The following is a 17,808-nucleotide window of genomic DNA, read 5'->3' on the forward strand; positions in this document are numbered from 1 at the left end:
TGGGCAGGCAGCCATGCCTCCATCCACTGCACCTACTACCACATCTGCTACTAAAGCTACTAAGTCTTCTGCCTAGACCAAAAAGAAAAACTCTACTTTTGATGGTCTCAATAGATATGATATAATTGTGCTGTTAAAACAAAAATGGAAGGATGAAGAAGTTACAAATGTTAACTTAGAAGAAGAAGAAGAAGAAGATGACCAAGAATCCAAGGCATCTTCAAAAGCCTCTATTGCTAATGACGATCCTTATTACCCTTATAATTAGGAATTAATTGGTCATGATGAAGCTTCCACACCAGACTTAGGTAAGGATTAACGCTATCGGCATAATGGCCAAAATTGTTAAGTCCATAGACAAAGAATCTCCTATTAAAGCTACTGATCTGCATTGATTTCCTGTTAAAGTTAATAAAGCTACAATGATCATGGATTTGATGTAAAACTTGGAATTTATCAATTTGGCGGGGTTTTAACCAATTTTGATCATCGGTTAACCCTAGGTTGACCAAGTATAATTTGGTCATTTTGACCTGAAATGGCACTTTGAGTGCTTCGATACCCAAACAGATTGAACCACGACAATTTAAATGTTCCCATGGTCCCCTAGTATGAAAATGATATTTTTGAAATTTTCATAGTCCAATACGCAAATCGAGGGTAAACAAAATATAGTATCAACACATTATTCATAGCATTGAAAATATGAAAGTGAAGTGTCAAGTATGTAGTCTAAATTTTATAGAAAAAAGAGGAGGGGAAAAAAAACTAATGGACATGTTATTTTATTAGACTCGATTACAGAGTGTTATCTGATTAGTGGTGTTTGCATAGTTGTTAATATCATACAATACACAATATGTATCATACTATACATATCACATTATGTACAAAAGGCTTTGTATCGTAAGTAATCATAAATTGTATGATACATAGATACGTATCATATTGTTGAATTGTATGTATCGTATAGTTGAATTATATGCATCATATGACACATAGACATATGGATTTAAAATGAGTTTTTTTGTTAATCTTTGTGACTTTATTTGATTTACACAAGTTGTAAGACCTTTTTTTTTATAACACAATTATTTGTGGTGTTATTTTATTTACACAAGTTGTTAGACTTCATCTTTTAAACAGCGATACCAACCAGCCAACTTCCCAATTTCTTTTGTTCTTAACAAACCAAATTATTTTAAAATGTGAATAATGCAATGGACACAAGCTGTGTTCTCCAGAAATAATTTGATTACAATGTCAATATGTACACATTACTTTGATGTTCCGACTTCCAACTGGACGTCATACAAGCTTTTGCTTGTGCAATCTCAAGTAATTTTAAAGTAGTGTATTGTAGACTGAAGTAGCTGCAATATAATTATTATCACAAAGGAACAAGCTTTTCACAGCCTCCACTTACCTTAAACTAGGATGGCCAAACATAAGGAAATATATGTGCCTATATCTGTAAGTACTTACATAAATAATATTACAACATACAATTCCCTTATGAAATTCATTAGCAGTAACTCGGCCGGCTGTGTTATGTTTATGTTCCTTTTTCAAATAGAAGCATTAACTAGACCTACAATCCTCCCCATGATTGAGTACAACAGACCTTCAAAGCTCAACAAAAAAAATTTCTCAGTTAATCCCAATGGCCCCAGTTAATCTTCCAATATCCAACTCCTAGGAATTACTGCTGAAACCAGGACACCATTTTATTCTGGGATGCAACTGCAGCAAAATTTGGGGCCAAAAAGCCTAGATTTATCATCTCGAGATAGCAAATAGCTAAATACGTGAGGATGCTTGATATTTCAGCCCACATCTCAATGCCAGACCCCATTATTCATCCACTGATTCAAATATATGTATATTACAGTGGGAATTCCTTTTGGAGAACATCAAGGTTTCGAGAATCACAAGCTTCCAGCATGTCATCCCTAGAAGCACAGCTGCAAAGGATAAACTTTGTGTAAGATGTTAAAACACAAACAGGTAATAAAAAAACCCTTTTTTCTTTTAAGTACCTCAGAGAAATTCGCAAATATTGCCATGCATTGTCTGCCTTGGGATTCATAGCGAGTGCCCGGACATAGTAGCGAATGGAGTCCTCATACATGCCCTAGATTACCCAAAAAAAATGTAGATAATTCATTGATCCGGAAAAAAGGTGCCCTTAAACCTACTCAACTCAACAAAAGCTCATCCCCACAAATTCAAGTCGTACTATCCTTTTCCCAATACAAAATGCCTAGGGTAAATAATCATAGAGCAATAAGTTTCAAGATTTTAAATTTTGCAAATAAATTTTGCACTTGAAATGTAGAGGGTTTTTCCTATAGGGGCAAATCACCGAACAAATAGTTCTTGAATTCTCCTAGCATTGTTTGGACTAGTTATAAATTATAAGTATTCTTAGTACAGAGCAGTCCACTGGACTGAGGTCATACGGTGTGCAGGATTTGATAATATAGTTCATGTAAAGTTAAAGACAGCAGTTTTATGTTTATGGCCAAAAAAAAGCTCATTTGATGAAGCTTGCTTTAGGCACACTTTTTTGGCACTTTTTGAAGAAGCACAAAGTACACCTAGGCGCGCTTTTTAATTTTATTGCTAAAAAATATATAAATACCAAAATCAATTGTTTGATCTTGAAAGAAATGACATAAACCAATGATTCTTAAGGTGTTGTTTATTACACAAACAATTTTTTTATTTACATGTCTCCGGATACGAACAAGATTAATTTACTATTCTTGGACTTTTTGGTCTCTGATTGTTAAATGCAGGTTGACTGATCTATATACATCATTTGATCATAACTATCATGGTTGTGTATATTTTATAAAACGCTATGTCTATTCTTTCTACAACTAGATTATTATGATATCGTCCATTGATAATTGTTTTCAATTAATTATATAAAATTTGAACTTACAAACATTATACAACTACACTTACCTAATAGGTAAAATATACAAATTCTGAGTTTATAAATATATTTTTTATTATATGTTATGAATATTTCTATTAAAAGTTATTAGATATTATATTTGAGAAATGTGCGCTTTACTTCAATCAAGTGCGCTTGCACTTTGCGCTTTGTGCCTAGGCTCCAAAAGGGCCATGCACTTGACACTTTTACCAACATTGCAAGAAACTAGTTTAAGGAAAACATCAAAGTAACCAAATAGGAATATTAAACAAATCCAGTGACTTAATAGTAATTGCTTCTCTACCCTAGGAGTTACTTGATTTTTTTTTTTTTTTGGATAGGTTAGAAGTTACTTGATATTATTTATTTGTTTAGCTAAATTAAAACCTAAAAAAAAACCACTTCAATATTTATTGGTTCAATATGCTCCCAAAGGTTCTCAGGCTTATTTATTCTTTTCAAATGAATCATATAGCTTTATTTATGAGCATTTTACTAACCAGAAACAGATTTAGAAAAGAAAATCATTTCCCATTAACAAATGCCAAAGGATGATAAGAGGGAACAACCAAGCATAGAACGAACCTGGTTGGCATAACTGATACCCATGTTTGCCCATGCACGAACATAATTAGGTTTTAGATCTAGTGCCTGGAAACAAGAGACAATGAAAAGATAGTAGTTTTATTTTCAGTAACCACCGTTCCAGAAAAGAGACAGAAAATAACATCAGTAGGAACTAAACTAAGACAGGCTAGTTTATCACTAATGGTTGCTTTGTGGAAGGATGAACATAAAAACTTTGAGCCATCAACTCCTCCTGATGGCCTGCATTTGATTTTGATTATAACTTACAAGGAATCATGAGAATCACCAAACATAATAATTTACATATTTTGAAAGACAAAATATAAGACAGTATGAAATTCAATAAACTGTAAGGAGACAACAATTCCAAAGTGTATTAAAAAAAAAAGAAAAGAAAAAAAGAAACACCCATCCTCCGTACTCCAATAAGTATTTCCAATAACATTTTGAAGGCAAGATAGGTGACAGACACTGACAGTAGTACACAAAACCATTTAAAGCCAGAAGCATGACATTCATAGTTATATAAGTCATAGAATGAAGGGAACACCACCAATAGCGATAAAATTCATAGTGATATATGTCAAAGACTACTTATGGACCAACAGCTACCACACAATAATAATAAGTCACCTAACAAGCATAGTAGTCCAACAACTCTCCAAGGCCTCCAGCCAATCAGCTATAGCTCAAATGACACTTCCCCCATAAGAATAGGGTAGAGGATGAGATTGTGGGTTTTAAGACCCACAAGGTGTCCATGTAACCAGTAGAAAAATGACCCCAAAAATGGCTCTGAGGCCTAACTATGCACCATCTCTACCTGATATCATATAACCAGCCCCAGATATTTGTAACAATATAGAAAGATCCTTGTTGAACCTCCTAATCATACCTTGCAACCATTAAAAACGTCATCAAGATTCAAGAGGCAATAGAGAGGCACAACTCCTTAAAACAGAAATTAAATAAAAGGTGAGGGTAGAACTTCATCTAAAGTAAATTACCAGGTAATCATACATTTCTAATTATGTCAAATCCACAAAACTACGTTTGAACTTCACAAAGACTTCACCAAATTATTTCCTACACAGCAGTGATGAAATCAAAAAGATTATCATATAGATCAACTGGAGTCAACAATTACCCACAGGGAGTGCAAGCCTATTTCAGGAAAGTGGCTATTTTTCTGGAAAATGTCATAACGAGATTTTTTGAGAGAGAGGAGAGGGTGGGGTGGGCTAGGGTGGGGGGGAGGGGACATGGAGGATGATGAATCCTTCTTAAGCAGCAACTTCTGGGTTACAATTACTCAGAAATCTCCATGAGATTGTTGTATTGATAGGAGTTGCTAACACAGGACATAGCTTGCAAGAGCGAGAGAGAGAAGGTGACTTAACATGAGATAAAATGAACTTTGAGCATGATTTCTCAAAGTTGACAAAAGACCATTACACAAAATTCTTAAATAATTTCAATTTTAACATTGATTCTCCAAGAACGCAAGAAGTGTCGATCATACATGCATCGCTTCTCACTAATTAAACATGGGCAAATGTAAATGGCATGGGGGGCACTGCATATAAGTAGTGAGACATCAACACAACTTCCAAATCCATGGGGTAATTTCTCCCTTTCACTCCCTCTAGCTCCATCAATGCAAATTCCAAAGTAAAAAGGCCACAAAATGGACACAGCAGCAATTATGTTCTTTTATTTACCTATCTTACATTGAGACCAAAGCATACACGCATGCAAAAGACACAAATATGCTCTGGCACCTCTTGTAACACTTAGAACAAAGACATAAACAGTGCAGAAGTCTTTTACAAATTAAATCATCCTATCATCTATATTCTTCATAGGGGAAAAGGAAATCAGAAATCATGCAGATGAACTTGTTGTAAGTACTATAATGGACAGTATAATGTAAAATCTAGAGGGTCTTTGTCACTAGAAAATAAGGTGCATATGGTAAAAAGAGAAATCTAGCTGGCCCTTAGCTGCTGGTGACTTCGGCCCACCAATCCCACAGTCCCCATACATGAACTGATCAGGTAGGAAAAACTAATAGAAGGAATTAAAAGGCACAACACAAGGCCTCACACCCCTGTATCATTCATATTTTACGTTCTTTATATATATATACAATCCAGGAAAATAGAGCAGAAATAGATTGTCCTAATCTTGCTGGAGAGATGCTCCACAACTTCAAAAGTACAACCATTTTATCAATGCTTTCCCAATTTGCTCATTAACTCCCTATATGTCTGATCATATATGTATTACAAATTCCAATAAAGAAGGAGGATTTACTCCATTCATTACTATAATCTAAAACAATTCAAATTAAGTACAATATCAAGCCTTGATAAATATATTCTTGTCAGTTGAATTGACTTATGAGGGGGCATCAAGAAAATGTGTGTATTTTTTCATGACATTGGAAAGCCTAATTTTTAATATAGCATCTGAATGAGTATTTCAATTCCTTAGCACCTGTTAATAAAAGATTAATATCTCAACAAATTTACTCTTTAGTGATAATGATATGTAAAAGTCTCTGGCTGTCAAGCACAACTGCACATCTTTGAGTCTTGAGAGGGGCCACTCCATTCAAAAAAACAAAAATGCTGAAGGGCGGACCATAGCCAAGTCACCCATCCAGAACCCTATTTAAGTGAGTCAAGTACTAAGTAATGACCCTCATTAATCATAGTGACAAACATTAAATCATAATGTCAAAACCGTTAACTTTATAGTCAACATACAGCAAAGCAACATAATTCAAACTTCACAGGACATCCAGATTATCCTAAGTGTCTAAATGGAATAATAACATATAAATTACCTGTTGATAAGCAAATATTGCATCAGCACTGTGGACACTGTTTGCTTGTGTTGCACCAAGCTTGTTCCACAGAGAGTAATCATGAGGCTTGAGTTTCAAAGCTGTCTGAAAAGATTCAATGGCTTTATCATACTCCCTGGTCAAATTGTATAGGACACCAAGCACTATGTGCACATCAGCATCATCAGGTGACATTTGAGCAGCTTCATTGAATAATCTAGCAACCTGCATGCCACAAAAGTAATTTTAATCAGCACCCCAAAAGAGAAGCTCTAGACAAAAACCCAGAGGATTTAATTACATAATTTAATGTGTATGCCCACCAAAAAATAATCCATTTTTTACATATAAATGAATCTTCTGCAGCCACAAACAGTCAGTCATGTTAATTGCACCTTGTGAAAAAAAAGAAAAAAGAAGAAGAAGAAGAAGGAAGCAAATGTATTGTCTAGAAGTTTACCTACCTATCCTCATGTTCTTAAATACCGTCAACAAACTCATTTAGTTGTGATGATCACCTAAAGGAACTCCTCCCATATAGATCAAATTTTGATTTCTCACAGGCTAGCTGGCAGCAACATCCAACTTAATTGGATGCAGCCCCATTTCTAAGATAATTTAGAAATTGAGCCATGGAGCCACCAAAATGGTTACCATTGAACATTGTGGAGTTTGCCAACAGAGGACATGTGATGCAAGAACAAAACCAAAATTATTTTAGATTTTATATTTTCAGATTTCTGTATTTATCTCATAGGAAATTGGATAATTGTAGACTATTATTTGGACAAGGATTAGTTTTTATTTTATTTTATAAGTAATAAAAATATATTAAAAAGAAAAAGGGTGTCACTTGAGTATATAGGAAGTATATATCGGGGACAAAAACAAATCAAATGCATAAAGTACAAAAATCCATGAAACCATGGACTAAAGAAAAAGAATGAAAGCCTAACACTGCAACCCAATCCAGAAGAGTCTTATAGAAGAAGAGTTTAAGATCTGAAACTGATCTCTCTAATCCTCAAAATGCCAGTTATTCCTCTCTTGCCAAATGCACCACATCAAACATGGGGCACAACCATCTAAATAGAAGCATTCCGATGCCTCTCAAACTTTCCTTGCCAACAAGCCAACAGCCCCACCACCGTTTTCGGCATAACCCAGTGAATACCAAGCAAAGTAAACACCATAGACCACAAATCAAAAACAAGAGGGCAATGGATAAGGAGGTGGTCTACTAATTCCCCATTTCTTTTACACAACACCAATCAAAAATCAAAATCCTCCGTTTCCTAAGATTATTAGTATTTAAGTTCAGTTAGGATTAGTTTTCATTAGTTGTCATCTTTTTATCTCTTTATTTCTTGGAAGCTCTAGCTCTAGTAAAGAGCTTGGTTTATTTTTATTTTAGAATAGGCGATTGATTGATTAATGATATTCAGATTGGAGATTTTCTAATAGTTGGGTGCTGATTCCAAGCGACCCCTAAGTGCTGATTCTTAGGATTTTCTTTACTGTTCTTGTACTTATTTTGTCTTGCATCAACATGCTCCATCTGTCTCATCTGCCTCACTCCCTCTCAGTATGTATTAACATCTGAGGTTACTATATAAAGAGCTGAATATATAAGTCAATATTGCTTCCTTAATTAAATTTGAAACTTAAATTTCTTATTCAAACTCTGCTTTATTAACTAAAAATATTAAAGGGGAAGAAAGAATGATATGATTGATATTGGACTACTAATAAATCAAAATAACATCGGCACACATGGATGCATGAATCATCATAGGATGGAACACAAGAAATTCATTTGTTCTTATGTTATGGTGTGCCAAAATTTATACAAACACACTGATGCCAGAATATTAAAAAAAATATATTGTATCATCCTATGAACTTTACCATGTAACAAGCTCAAAATTCCCCCACAAAACAACAGCTGAAAGGGGCACACAAACACACACACACACACACACAAGTTCCGAGTTCCACGCAAAATGGCTTCTAAAGCATAACTTACTAAAGAGGGTAAGAAAAGCTTTAAGTGGAAACACACAAACACAGAATTATGAAAAATGACACTTACATCAGCATAATATAAAGAATCAGACAGCTCTGGAGGGGCAAGTGTCCCATACTTTGGGTGATGACGTAGCCATCCATATAAATATTTTAATGCAGCTGCCTGCTCAAGTTCTGCATATGTGAAATAAATATTAAGCTTTTTGGTCTTCCATCATTACTTGATAGTTTCAAGTATTTTTCCCCCATAACACTAAAAATAAAAAGGTTAACACTAAATTATTCCAAGAAAATTGTCAATGGTAAGGTACAGCAAACAACCACTTACCATTTGTATGGCTCACACCAAGAGCAAGAAGCACTTCCAGATTTGTAGAATCTGCCTCCTGTGCCCGCAACATGGCTGCAATAGCCTGCATGAATTTAAGTCCAGCTTATGCACATAATTGAGCAAAACACTGAAAACTAAAATCAAATTCGGTAAAAACTACAAAAACTAAAATCAAATTTGGTAAAAACTACGAAAATTAAAATCAAAATCAAAATCAGCCAGAAATCCTGAATTACAAATTTTCATATCATTTCCAGAAATTTATTTTATTCAAAAGATGGTAAATAATCCAATTAGACAAGCATTCAGCTACCAATATAAGGAAAAATACAAATTTTAAGTTCATAGGGAAAGAAAAAATGTTGAGGAGATTCTTATCCAAAGCATGTTGAAGAGGACTTATTATTAACACTCAAGCACACAAAGAGGATAAAGGAAACCTAGACATCCATAAGTTAGCTTGTGGGATCAATCCTGGATTCTTTTTAGTGGTTTTTGTTTTAAACCTTAATATGTTTGCTTCTTCTTCTTTTCTTTTTTTTTAAGTTTTTGTGTAATAAGCCTGTGACTTTCAAATGAGTCATTTCATCACTGATAAGTCATGTAACTTTTTAAAGTCATATGACCACTCTAGGACAGATCTATGACACAGGATGTGTGCTGCCTAAAACAAAGAATACAAATCAGAGAGACAGAGAAATAGAAAAATTACTAAAAAACATCGAAGGAATGCCATCCTGGGCCCTCAAACATCATACAAGGAGATTACAAAGTTAGTTAAAGAAATCATAAATGTACAAATATACATGCTAGGAAGGGAACTGAAAGAGATGATCATAGAAGGCTAGGCACTATAATAAAACAATAGACTCCAATCATGTTGTATTGTAATACAAATATGCAAAACCTAAATAACTGAATGATTCAACATCAAGAAGCCGCATAACCTGTTGATCATCATCATTCTCTGCATGTGCTATTCCAAGCAGCCTCCAACCTTCAGCATTGTCAGGGTTTTTCAAAACTTCAGCCTCTAATGCAAGCACTGCTTCACTCAGTAGGCCTTTGCGGAACAGCTCCTGGCCTTCTTTCAGGGGATTTGGGTGACCAACATAAGGATTCATATCAGAAAAGACATATACTCCCCTTGAAGTGTCAGACCGCTGCCTGGCAGCTACTTGCTCATTTAAGAACCTATATTTTAATGGCAGAAGCAATGAATTTATATCATGGCACGGCACAATTTGGCACCATTTTTAACAATCACAGGATTGCTGATGAATGAGTACAAATTTATGTCAAGCTCAAAGGAAAGAAAAAAACAAAACGAAAGCAACAAGCATGCACAAGATGCAGTATCTTAAGCACCTATGTAGGTAATGATAACCATGAAAACACAAGGGGAAAAGGGAAAATAAAAATAAAAATAAAAAATAAAAAGAAGAATAAGTTTACAAATAAAATAAATAAGTTCATTACTTATCAAAAGAAAAAAGTTTAAGTCAACTCAGCACGCATCAGATAGCAGAAACAGACACTCATTATTAGTTATACATAGACTGATATCTCTCCCATGCTTGACAAAAGCAACTGAACAATAATAGATGAGGGAGGACCCACACTAACAACCAGTTCTTGCAAAAGAATTCTACCCCAATTACAAAGGGATATTTTATCATTTTTCAACATTTCTATTTCTTCTAGAAGGTCAATTGGACTTACTCATCATATGCATTTGCCCAATTATCTGTAGAATTCTCCCCCAAAGCCCCCTCACCAACCTGACTCCCGAATTCATCTCCCCAGTCATGGACATGCAACTTAGAGAACTCATTGACCCACTGATCATCAACTGGCCCATGTTGCTCTCGTTCAGTAGTAAACTCATTCACCCATTGATCAGGACCATGAGAAAGCTGAAAAGTGCATAGAATCAGGTAACAGAGACTGGAGACAAACTCATCACTTATAAATATAATCTGAAGTAAGAACATGTGAGGTTTTTGTTAAAACTCATTATAAGTTGATCATTTAGATTAAACGCTTATTTAGAAGCCTGTGTGAACAAAACCTATTTGTTTTGCATACACCTCCTAAGGTAGGGTCCTCTATGAATACTACCAATAAGTTGGACTCCAGAAGTCCTTGTTTCCATCTTAGGATGTCCCAAATTTATCTTGCTTGATCAAAAGTCAAAAAAACAACCATCTTTTTTTTTTTTTTTTTTCTGTACTTTTGCATGATATGGTATTTTTTTTAATGAACAGAAAAATTTATTGAAACAACAAACCAAATCCAGTGCACTTGAAGTACACAGGAGAAATGCCTAGAAAGAAAAAAAAAAAAAAAAAAAAAAAAAAAAACCAAAACAAAACAAAACAAAACAAAAAACTATGATCTATGACTACTAATAGATGAATTCCTCAAAGGAAGAAGTGAGATCTCCAATGGCCCTTGCACAATCAAACAAGGATCTAAGGAATAGAGGTTGCAACTAAAGCAAGGGAAAATTTTCCCCTCAAACATTCTAGAGTTTTGCCTTTAAATGCACCACATCAAGCAGAGCAGGACGGATTTCCATACTCTTCATCATATTGTGTATTATATGTTAGGACATTCATCTTTCTTTCAAATGAATAAAAATTTAGGACATGACTCAAATGGAATTTTATGGAGGGCAGGCATCCTAATTGTATCCTTTTAAAGTGAACTATCATTTTGGGACAGAGGGCATTATACTTGAAAGGGAAAAAGAAAAAAAAACTTGAAATTAATTGCATGTAACCCAATTGACTGTTTTGTATAAGATTCTTCTTCAAAAATAATGGCAATAGACATACTTATGGAAATCTGTCTATGAATTTTGTGGTGGGTTTAGGAATGGAGAGTATGATTATAGGGTTTGTGGAGAAGTATCCGTATGGGTTGGGAGGAATTTAGCAAAAATATTCGGTTTGAGGTAGGAGTGGGAGATAGAGTTAAGCTTTGGACAGATCAATGGTGTGGGGAGTCTCCTCTTCAATTGACTTACCCAAATGTGTATGGGAGGGCTTCCAATAAAGAGGCATTGGTGGCCTCTTCTCTTGAACTGTTGGGGATTGAGGAACGGAGAAGCTGGAATGTTCATTTTATTCAGAGACCAAACGATTGGGAAATGGGTGATGTGGATGATTTTCTCTGCACATTGGGTTCAAATCTACCTCCCATTGAGAATAGAGATCGTATGCGATGGAAGTTGACAAAGAATGGAGATTTTGATGTCCGATCGTTTTACAATAAGTTAAGAAGACCATTGCCCATTATTTTTCCTTGGAAAGGTATATGGAAGGTTAAGGCTCCTCGGCGTGTCTCCTTCTTTGTGTGGATTGCTGTGTGGGATAAGATCCTTACATGTGATAATTTGAGGGGTAGAGGAATGGATTTTGTTGACTGGTGCATTATGTACTGTTGTAATGGGAAGACGGTGGATCATTTGTTACTTTATTGTGGTAAGGCTCATAAGTTGTGGAGTTGGGTGTTTAGATCTTTTGGGATTTCTTGGGTCTTGCCAAGAACGGTTGCAGATACTCTCTTTGGTTGGTGGAATTGGCTCGGAAAACATTCGTCTAGCATTTGGAATTTAGTTCCTTTGAGCTTAATGTGGTGTCTTTGGAGGGAGCGAAATTGGAGGACATTTGGAAAGCTCGGATGACCAATTGTTGGCTTCTTTCAGTGGCTCCCTTTTTTACTGGTCTAGGGCTTGGGGAATCACCTCTAGTGACTCTCTCCCTATGTTTCTTACCTCTCTCCTTTGTATTTAGTATCTTTCCCTTTCTATTTTCTCTTTTCTTTATCTTCTCTTTCTGTATTTTTCTCTGCCTTATGCTTTTCTGCATAAGGCAGTGTTCTTTTGAATATATATCCCTATTACTTATCCAAAAAAAAAATTATAGGGTTTGTTATGGTGAGGGAAAGGCTTTAGGCTTTGTAATTTGAATTTGGTTTGGAAAAAAATATGGTTTATAGGGCAAAGAGGGGCAGAAACAAAGAATGTTAGGTTGCAGGAGTTTGCTGGCAATGGCGTTTTGAAGGGTTTTTACAACTTGCAGTTTGATGGATTAGTCGGGCTTTTTGAATTGAAATGGACAATAAATGGCTAAAGCTTGGAAAATTATGGGGCTTTTAGGGATTCTAGGTTGTGAAGGAAGGGGTATGTACAAGGGTTGTAAAATGAGAGGAAATGTGAAGTTTAGAGGCTCTCAAGTTGAAAACTCTACCTATGTGCATTGAGGTGTTGGGCAACATAGGTCGGCATATGTTTGGCATGTTATTTCGCAGTTTATTATGTGGAACATATGGCGAGAATGGAACAACAGAAATTTCGAAGTGGAGGAGCATTCTATGCATTGCGGCACATTGGCCTTGTGTGTGTGTTTGATCGGTAAATAAAAACTTTATTGAAAATAAGAGTAAAAACAAGAAAAGAAGCAAATTACTTGGTACACTGTGTATGTACTAGGGGGCTAGCATGTTTTCTTCTATTTTATAAATATGATCTTTACCTACCAAAAGGAATATATATATATATATATATATATATATATATATATATATATAGCCTCCTTTTACTAATTGCATGAAGACTTCTAAATTGATAGTAAACTAATGACTTTTTTTGGTCTAAATTGTAAACTAAAGACTTAATTATAATAACTTGGACTCAAGGAAGATGAAGAAAATAAAAGGCACTTAGAAACTCCTTGACAAGACTCAATTACCAAAATATCCATAATTCACAAGAGTTTCAAAATTTTACATATCTACCCATCATTACAAAAATAACCTTAAATTGAGCCACAACTTATGAAATAAAAACTCAGTATACATTGTTTTAACCCTACAGTATGACTCAAGCTATTGAATCATGCAAGTCTCACATCCATCATACATTTGCATGAGGGCACCACATAGAATCTCTTTTTCTATAAGTAAATATTTCATTTAAAAAAACACAAAGGGCAACCCATGTACACAGGATGTGTACAAAAGCACACCAACATTAAGCACAACACAAACAACTCCAAGCATCTCAAACATATTAGCAAAAGAAAATAAAGAGGAAGCACTCATCCACTCAAATAAAGATTTGAGTAAGAAAAGCTTAACATCTTGAATGGATTTTGTGCATCCTTCAAAGGTCCTAGGATCCTAGCATTTCTCTCACATAGAAACTCTATATTACACAAATTGAGACACATGTACAAAGAGTGGTGAAATCTCTTTGCATTGATGCTTCAGCTAAATTACAAATTCCATTAAAAAAATTACTTGCAAATATAAGATGAAGTATAGTAAGAATTTTTACTTCTATGATCATTTTATATAATCATAAAGCACAAAAGTTGTGAGTGTGTGGTGTGTGTTTGTTGTTATATATATGCATGTTTTTGCATATAAACATGTCCTTCTATGCATGCATACATCTGCAGACACATACATGTATGTACTATCGTACTTGTAACCGAACATGGGCAAATCAATCATGTTATATATAAGTTTACTACATTAACCAAATCTATACATGGCTGATCACATACAAATTCATCAGCCCAAGCAGGACTCCTGTTGTACTGATTTTGATATTCTGATGCCCAATCCCCAGCTGCAGGTAATGCTGTCTGCTTGACTTGATTATCATCAATAATAAGTTCACCACGACTCATCTTTGATACAAACTGCAGAAACTTTGAGTTCTGCATGTCACAAAACGACAGATATTTAGATATATGTGAAAAAAATTTATGTGAAACGTAAATCATGATAGAGCATATTAACCTGAAACTTTGGGTCATCATTTTGAGCTAACGTATTTGCAAGCATGCGAGTCTGCTCCATTGCAGCTAAGCTTGAGATATTAGAACCTCTCATTTGATCTACCGAAGTCAACTGAGACTGTTCCAGTAACACCCAAAAAAAAAAAGGTATCAATGAAATGTCTTATAATATCATACGGCAAAGTAGAAAAGGATTACATTTTGTCATCAGCTCCAAGAAAAAGGTAGTAATGCATTGTCATATGATACATACAGTGAATGGCAAAGGAAAAAGTTTGGCTCCAAACTGGTTTGCAATTATCTTGCTCCAACCCATGATGTGAGAATTAAAAAGACCATCCATTTGTAGTTTTAGTCACATGAATTTTTTAATGAGTCATGTGATTTGTTTAAATAATACACATGAATAGCCTTATAAATCACCACATAATGGGTTGAAAAAGATAGCTCCACACAAGCCTGGAGCCAATTTTGTCCAAGCATTTTTTAATAAATTTCCAATCTGAAGATAGTAAATACTTTTCCTGTCGTCAGAGTTTGTTTGAAATTCTGTGGCAAAATGGATATTTTTTTTAATATTTCTTATGGGTAGCCTCATTTTTTTTAATAATAAATTCTTAGGGGTAGTCTAGACATCACAATAATACCAGTTATCGTATTATATTTGGCAACTTAAGTTTTATAAATATGGTCAATTGATCCTAGCAAACCTTTGACCGGGGTCTTCCTGAGCTTTAAGTAGTTGCATAGCTACTTAACCAGAAGTTTTACAGTGTTCAGGGTATGAAAAAACATCGCATAGGTACTAGGTTTAAAGGCAAGACAATTCATTGCCTGTTCAAATTCAGAGGCCCAGCCATTGGCACCGTGTTGTTGCTCAAATTCAGAGGCCCAGCCATTGGCACCATGTACCATCCTCTGCTGGTTAAACTCAGCTACCCATCCATCTGCAGCATGAAAACCAGGTTTCAGAGTACCTTGGGACTCATTCCAATAATCATCTAGTTCCCTAAATCTCCCTGGCAGAGGTCCCTTGGCGCGAGCATCACCATCAATATCTAAAGAACACAAAAGAGCATTCACCTGGAAAAATAAAAATCAACCAAATAAGTATGTATCTGGCAAATGAACAACAAGGAAAGTCATGATAAGCAGCGAAAGATTCAAGTATATATTCCTTATGCAGATCCCACAATATTCTTGTGAAAAAATTACAATAAGGACTGAGGCCAAGACATATTTCTTTTGAAATCCTTTTCAAGTTAATTAATAAACAACAACAGCAGCAGCAAGAGTTCTTATATTCCACTCACCAGGAAGATCTTCTCAAACATTAAAAAGCAAAAAATCATTTTTTCTTTTTCATTTTTTAATAAGTAATAGCTCTCTCTCTCTCTCTCTCTCTCTCTCTCTCTCTCTCTCTCTCTCTCAATGCACCATATTAAGTACAATGGAATAGCTCTCCATACCTCCCCAAGGAAATTAATTGATATATAGTGAAATCAGGCTCCCAATACCACAAGGTTAGAGAAGCATCATAAAGTCATTGTTACTTGGCTGAGTCCATGAAAGGCTAATTCAAAGGAGGGGTAGAGAAAATCACCAAAGAAGATCTGAAACTCAAGGAGTAATAGAATTAGAAAAAACAAGTGAAGTTCCAAACCTGTGCATTAATAAAATCTTCACTTTTATCTGCAAAAATGTGGCGAGCCATTATGCTGCTACGATCACGTATACATTGTTTGTCACCTTCAGACAAGCCTAACACTGGAAGTGGAGTAGCACGAAAGGGAACTCCACCACGGCTGCTATCAACAAAGGAGTGCAAAAGGCTTGACAACATTCTTTGGGGTGGCCCTGCAATAGAGTTAGGAGAAAAAAAATTTCATAAAAGTAAGAACAAGATTTCCTCCATTTTTTGTGCAGGATCACTACTATAGGTGCTTTGGTGAAAGACAAACCAGTTTTACAGTGGAATTCAATAAGGAAGAAAATGTATCCATTTAAAAATTCATTTTTCTACCTTCCAATAACGGCAAATCTCTCTCCCTCAATCCTTATTGATTAATGTTTTGAGAAGTAATTCTCCATTCAGTCTATAAACATGAAACTCATCTTACTTTCGAAAAGAGGCATGCATAAGCGAATTAACCATCAGCTGAGAATAGTCGTCGACAGAAGCACCAGAACTATTTAAACATGGAAAATGCTAAAGGTATTACAAGCACCAGAACTATTTAATAAATGAGTGTTTGAAATTGAAATACTTAATTGTGATTGGGAGAAAGTGAAACACAGCAGTTTGTAAAGACGTATGCACTGCAGGCATCAGTCTTTAATCTGATCAGTAAATGTTGTTTAATTGAACATGTAAGTAAAGTAACATTAGAAGAAGTAAGGAAAAAAGGGGGAAGGAGGAAGAAATAGAATTACCATCGAGAATTGGTTGTTGAGGGTGAGGATGAGTATCATAGATATGGTCCAATTGAGGAGGAGGGTGTATATCATTCCAGGCGGCGTCAAGTTCAGTCTGACCTCCTCCTCCTCCTCCTGAACCGTGAAAGCCGCGAAGAAAGTCGGAGTGTTGAGGGCCGTTGGGGTCCACAAATGGCTGATCAAGGGCTCCCAGATGGTCATTGCTCTCTGCGTAAATTTGCCTCTCGGAACTGGGGGTTATAGATGTAGGAATCTCCTTATTTTCCTATTAATAAACAAACAACCAAACAAAATTTTGAGTTTTTATAAAAATAAAATAAATAAAAGAAGAAGGAGAGAAAAAGAGAAAGAAGACCTGAATCTTAGAAGAAGAGCCAATAAGAGTGTTGGCGAGAGCGGCAAGAGGATTAGAAGACGAAGAAGAGCCTGGAACTGCACAAGCTGCTCCACCGGTTACAAGATCACGCATATCCATAACTCAACTCAACTCAACTCTCTCCAATTATTATTATTATTAGTCTCCACCAACTCTTCTTCTTCTTCTTCTTCTTTCTCAATTCTTTTCACCTTAATTATTAATTTACTTTGTTTTCTCTGTGCCTTTTATATGAGAAGATTGGCAGGCTCACATGGTCTTCTTCTTTTTTTTTTCTTTTTTTAATAAATATTTATATATATATATATTTTTTTTTTTTTAAAAATTATCTCCAATTCAATGAATTGGGAATGACCAAATAATGGGAACGCAAACCAATTTTGCTTTTATTTTTAGGATAAGCCAACCCATCTTATCTTTTTCTTTTTTCTTTTTTCT

The 17,808-nt window shown here is 35.1% G+C and overlaps 1 protein-coding gene across 1 annotated transcript; it reads right to left on the reverse strand.

Annotated features, from left to right (window-relative positions):
* Positions 1 to 1,235: 1,235 nt before the first annotated feature.
* Positions 1,236 to 17,729, reverse strand: LOC142640410 (peroxisome biogenesis protein 5). The gene is made up of 14 exons (XM_075814485.1): positions 17,350 to 17,729; positions 16,992 to 17,259; positions 16,222 to 16,415; positions 15,393 to 15,641; positions 14,560 to 14,676; positions 14,322 to 14,477; positions 10,468 to 10,661; positions 9,693 to 9,939; positions 8,743 to 8,827; positions 8,479 to 8,588; positions 6,387 to 6,611; positions 3,533 to 3,598; positions 2,040 to 2,134; positions 1,236 to 1,964 (listed from the first exon to the last, which is right to left on the reverse strand). The coding sequence occupies exons 1-14, from the start codon at positions 17,467 to 17,469 to the stop codon at positions 1,886 to 1,888; spliced, it is 2,205 nt and encodes a 734-aa protein (XP_075670600.1). The 5' UTR covers positions 17,470 to 17,729; the 3' UTR covers positions 1,236 to 1,885.
* Between the last annotated feature and the right edge of the window lie 79 nt (positions 17,730 to 17,808).

This window comes from Castanea sativa, chromosome 6 (genome assembly GCF_040712315.1).
Source record: "Castanea sativa cultivar Marrone di Chiusa Pesio chromosome 6, ASM4071231v1".
Classification (NCBI taxonomy): domain Eukaryota; kingdom Viridiplantae; phylum Streptophyta; class Magnoliopsida; order Fagales; family Fagaceae; genus Castanea; species Castanea sativa.

Excerpts from the sequence above, each read along its gene's own strand:
- LOC142640410 (XM_075814485.1), bottom strand. The coding sequence starts at position 17,469 with ATGGATATGCGTGATCTTGTAACCGGTGGAGCAGCTTGTGCAGTTCCA. Across the intron at positions 10,662-14,321 it reads CTGCTTGGGCTGATGAATTT|CTTTCTCATGGTCCTGATCA; the intron begins GTATGTGATCAG and ends TGCACTTTTCAG. Across the intron at positions 6,612-8,478 it reads ATTCTTTATATTATGCTGAT|GTTGCTAGATTATTCAATGA; the intron begins GTAAGTGTCATT and ends TGTGGCATGCAG.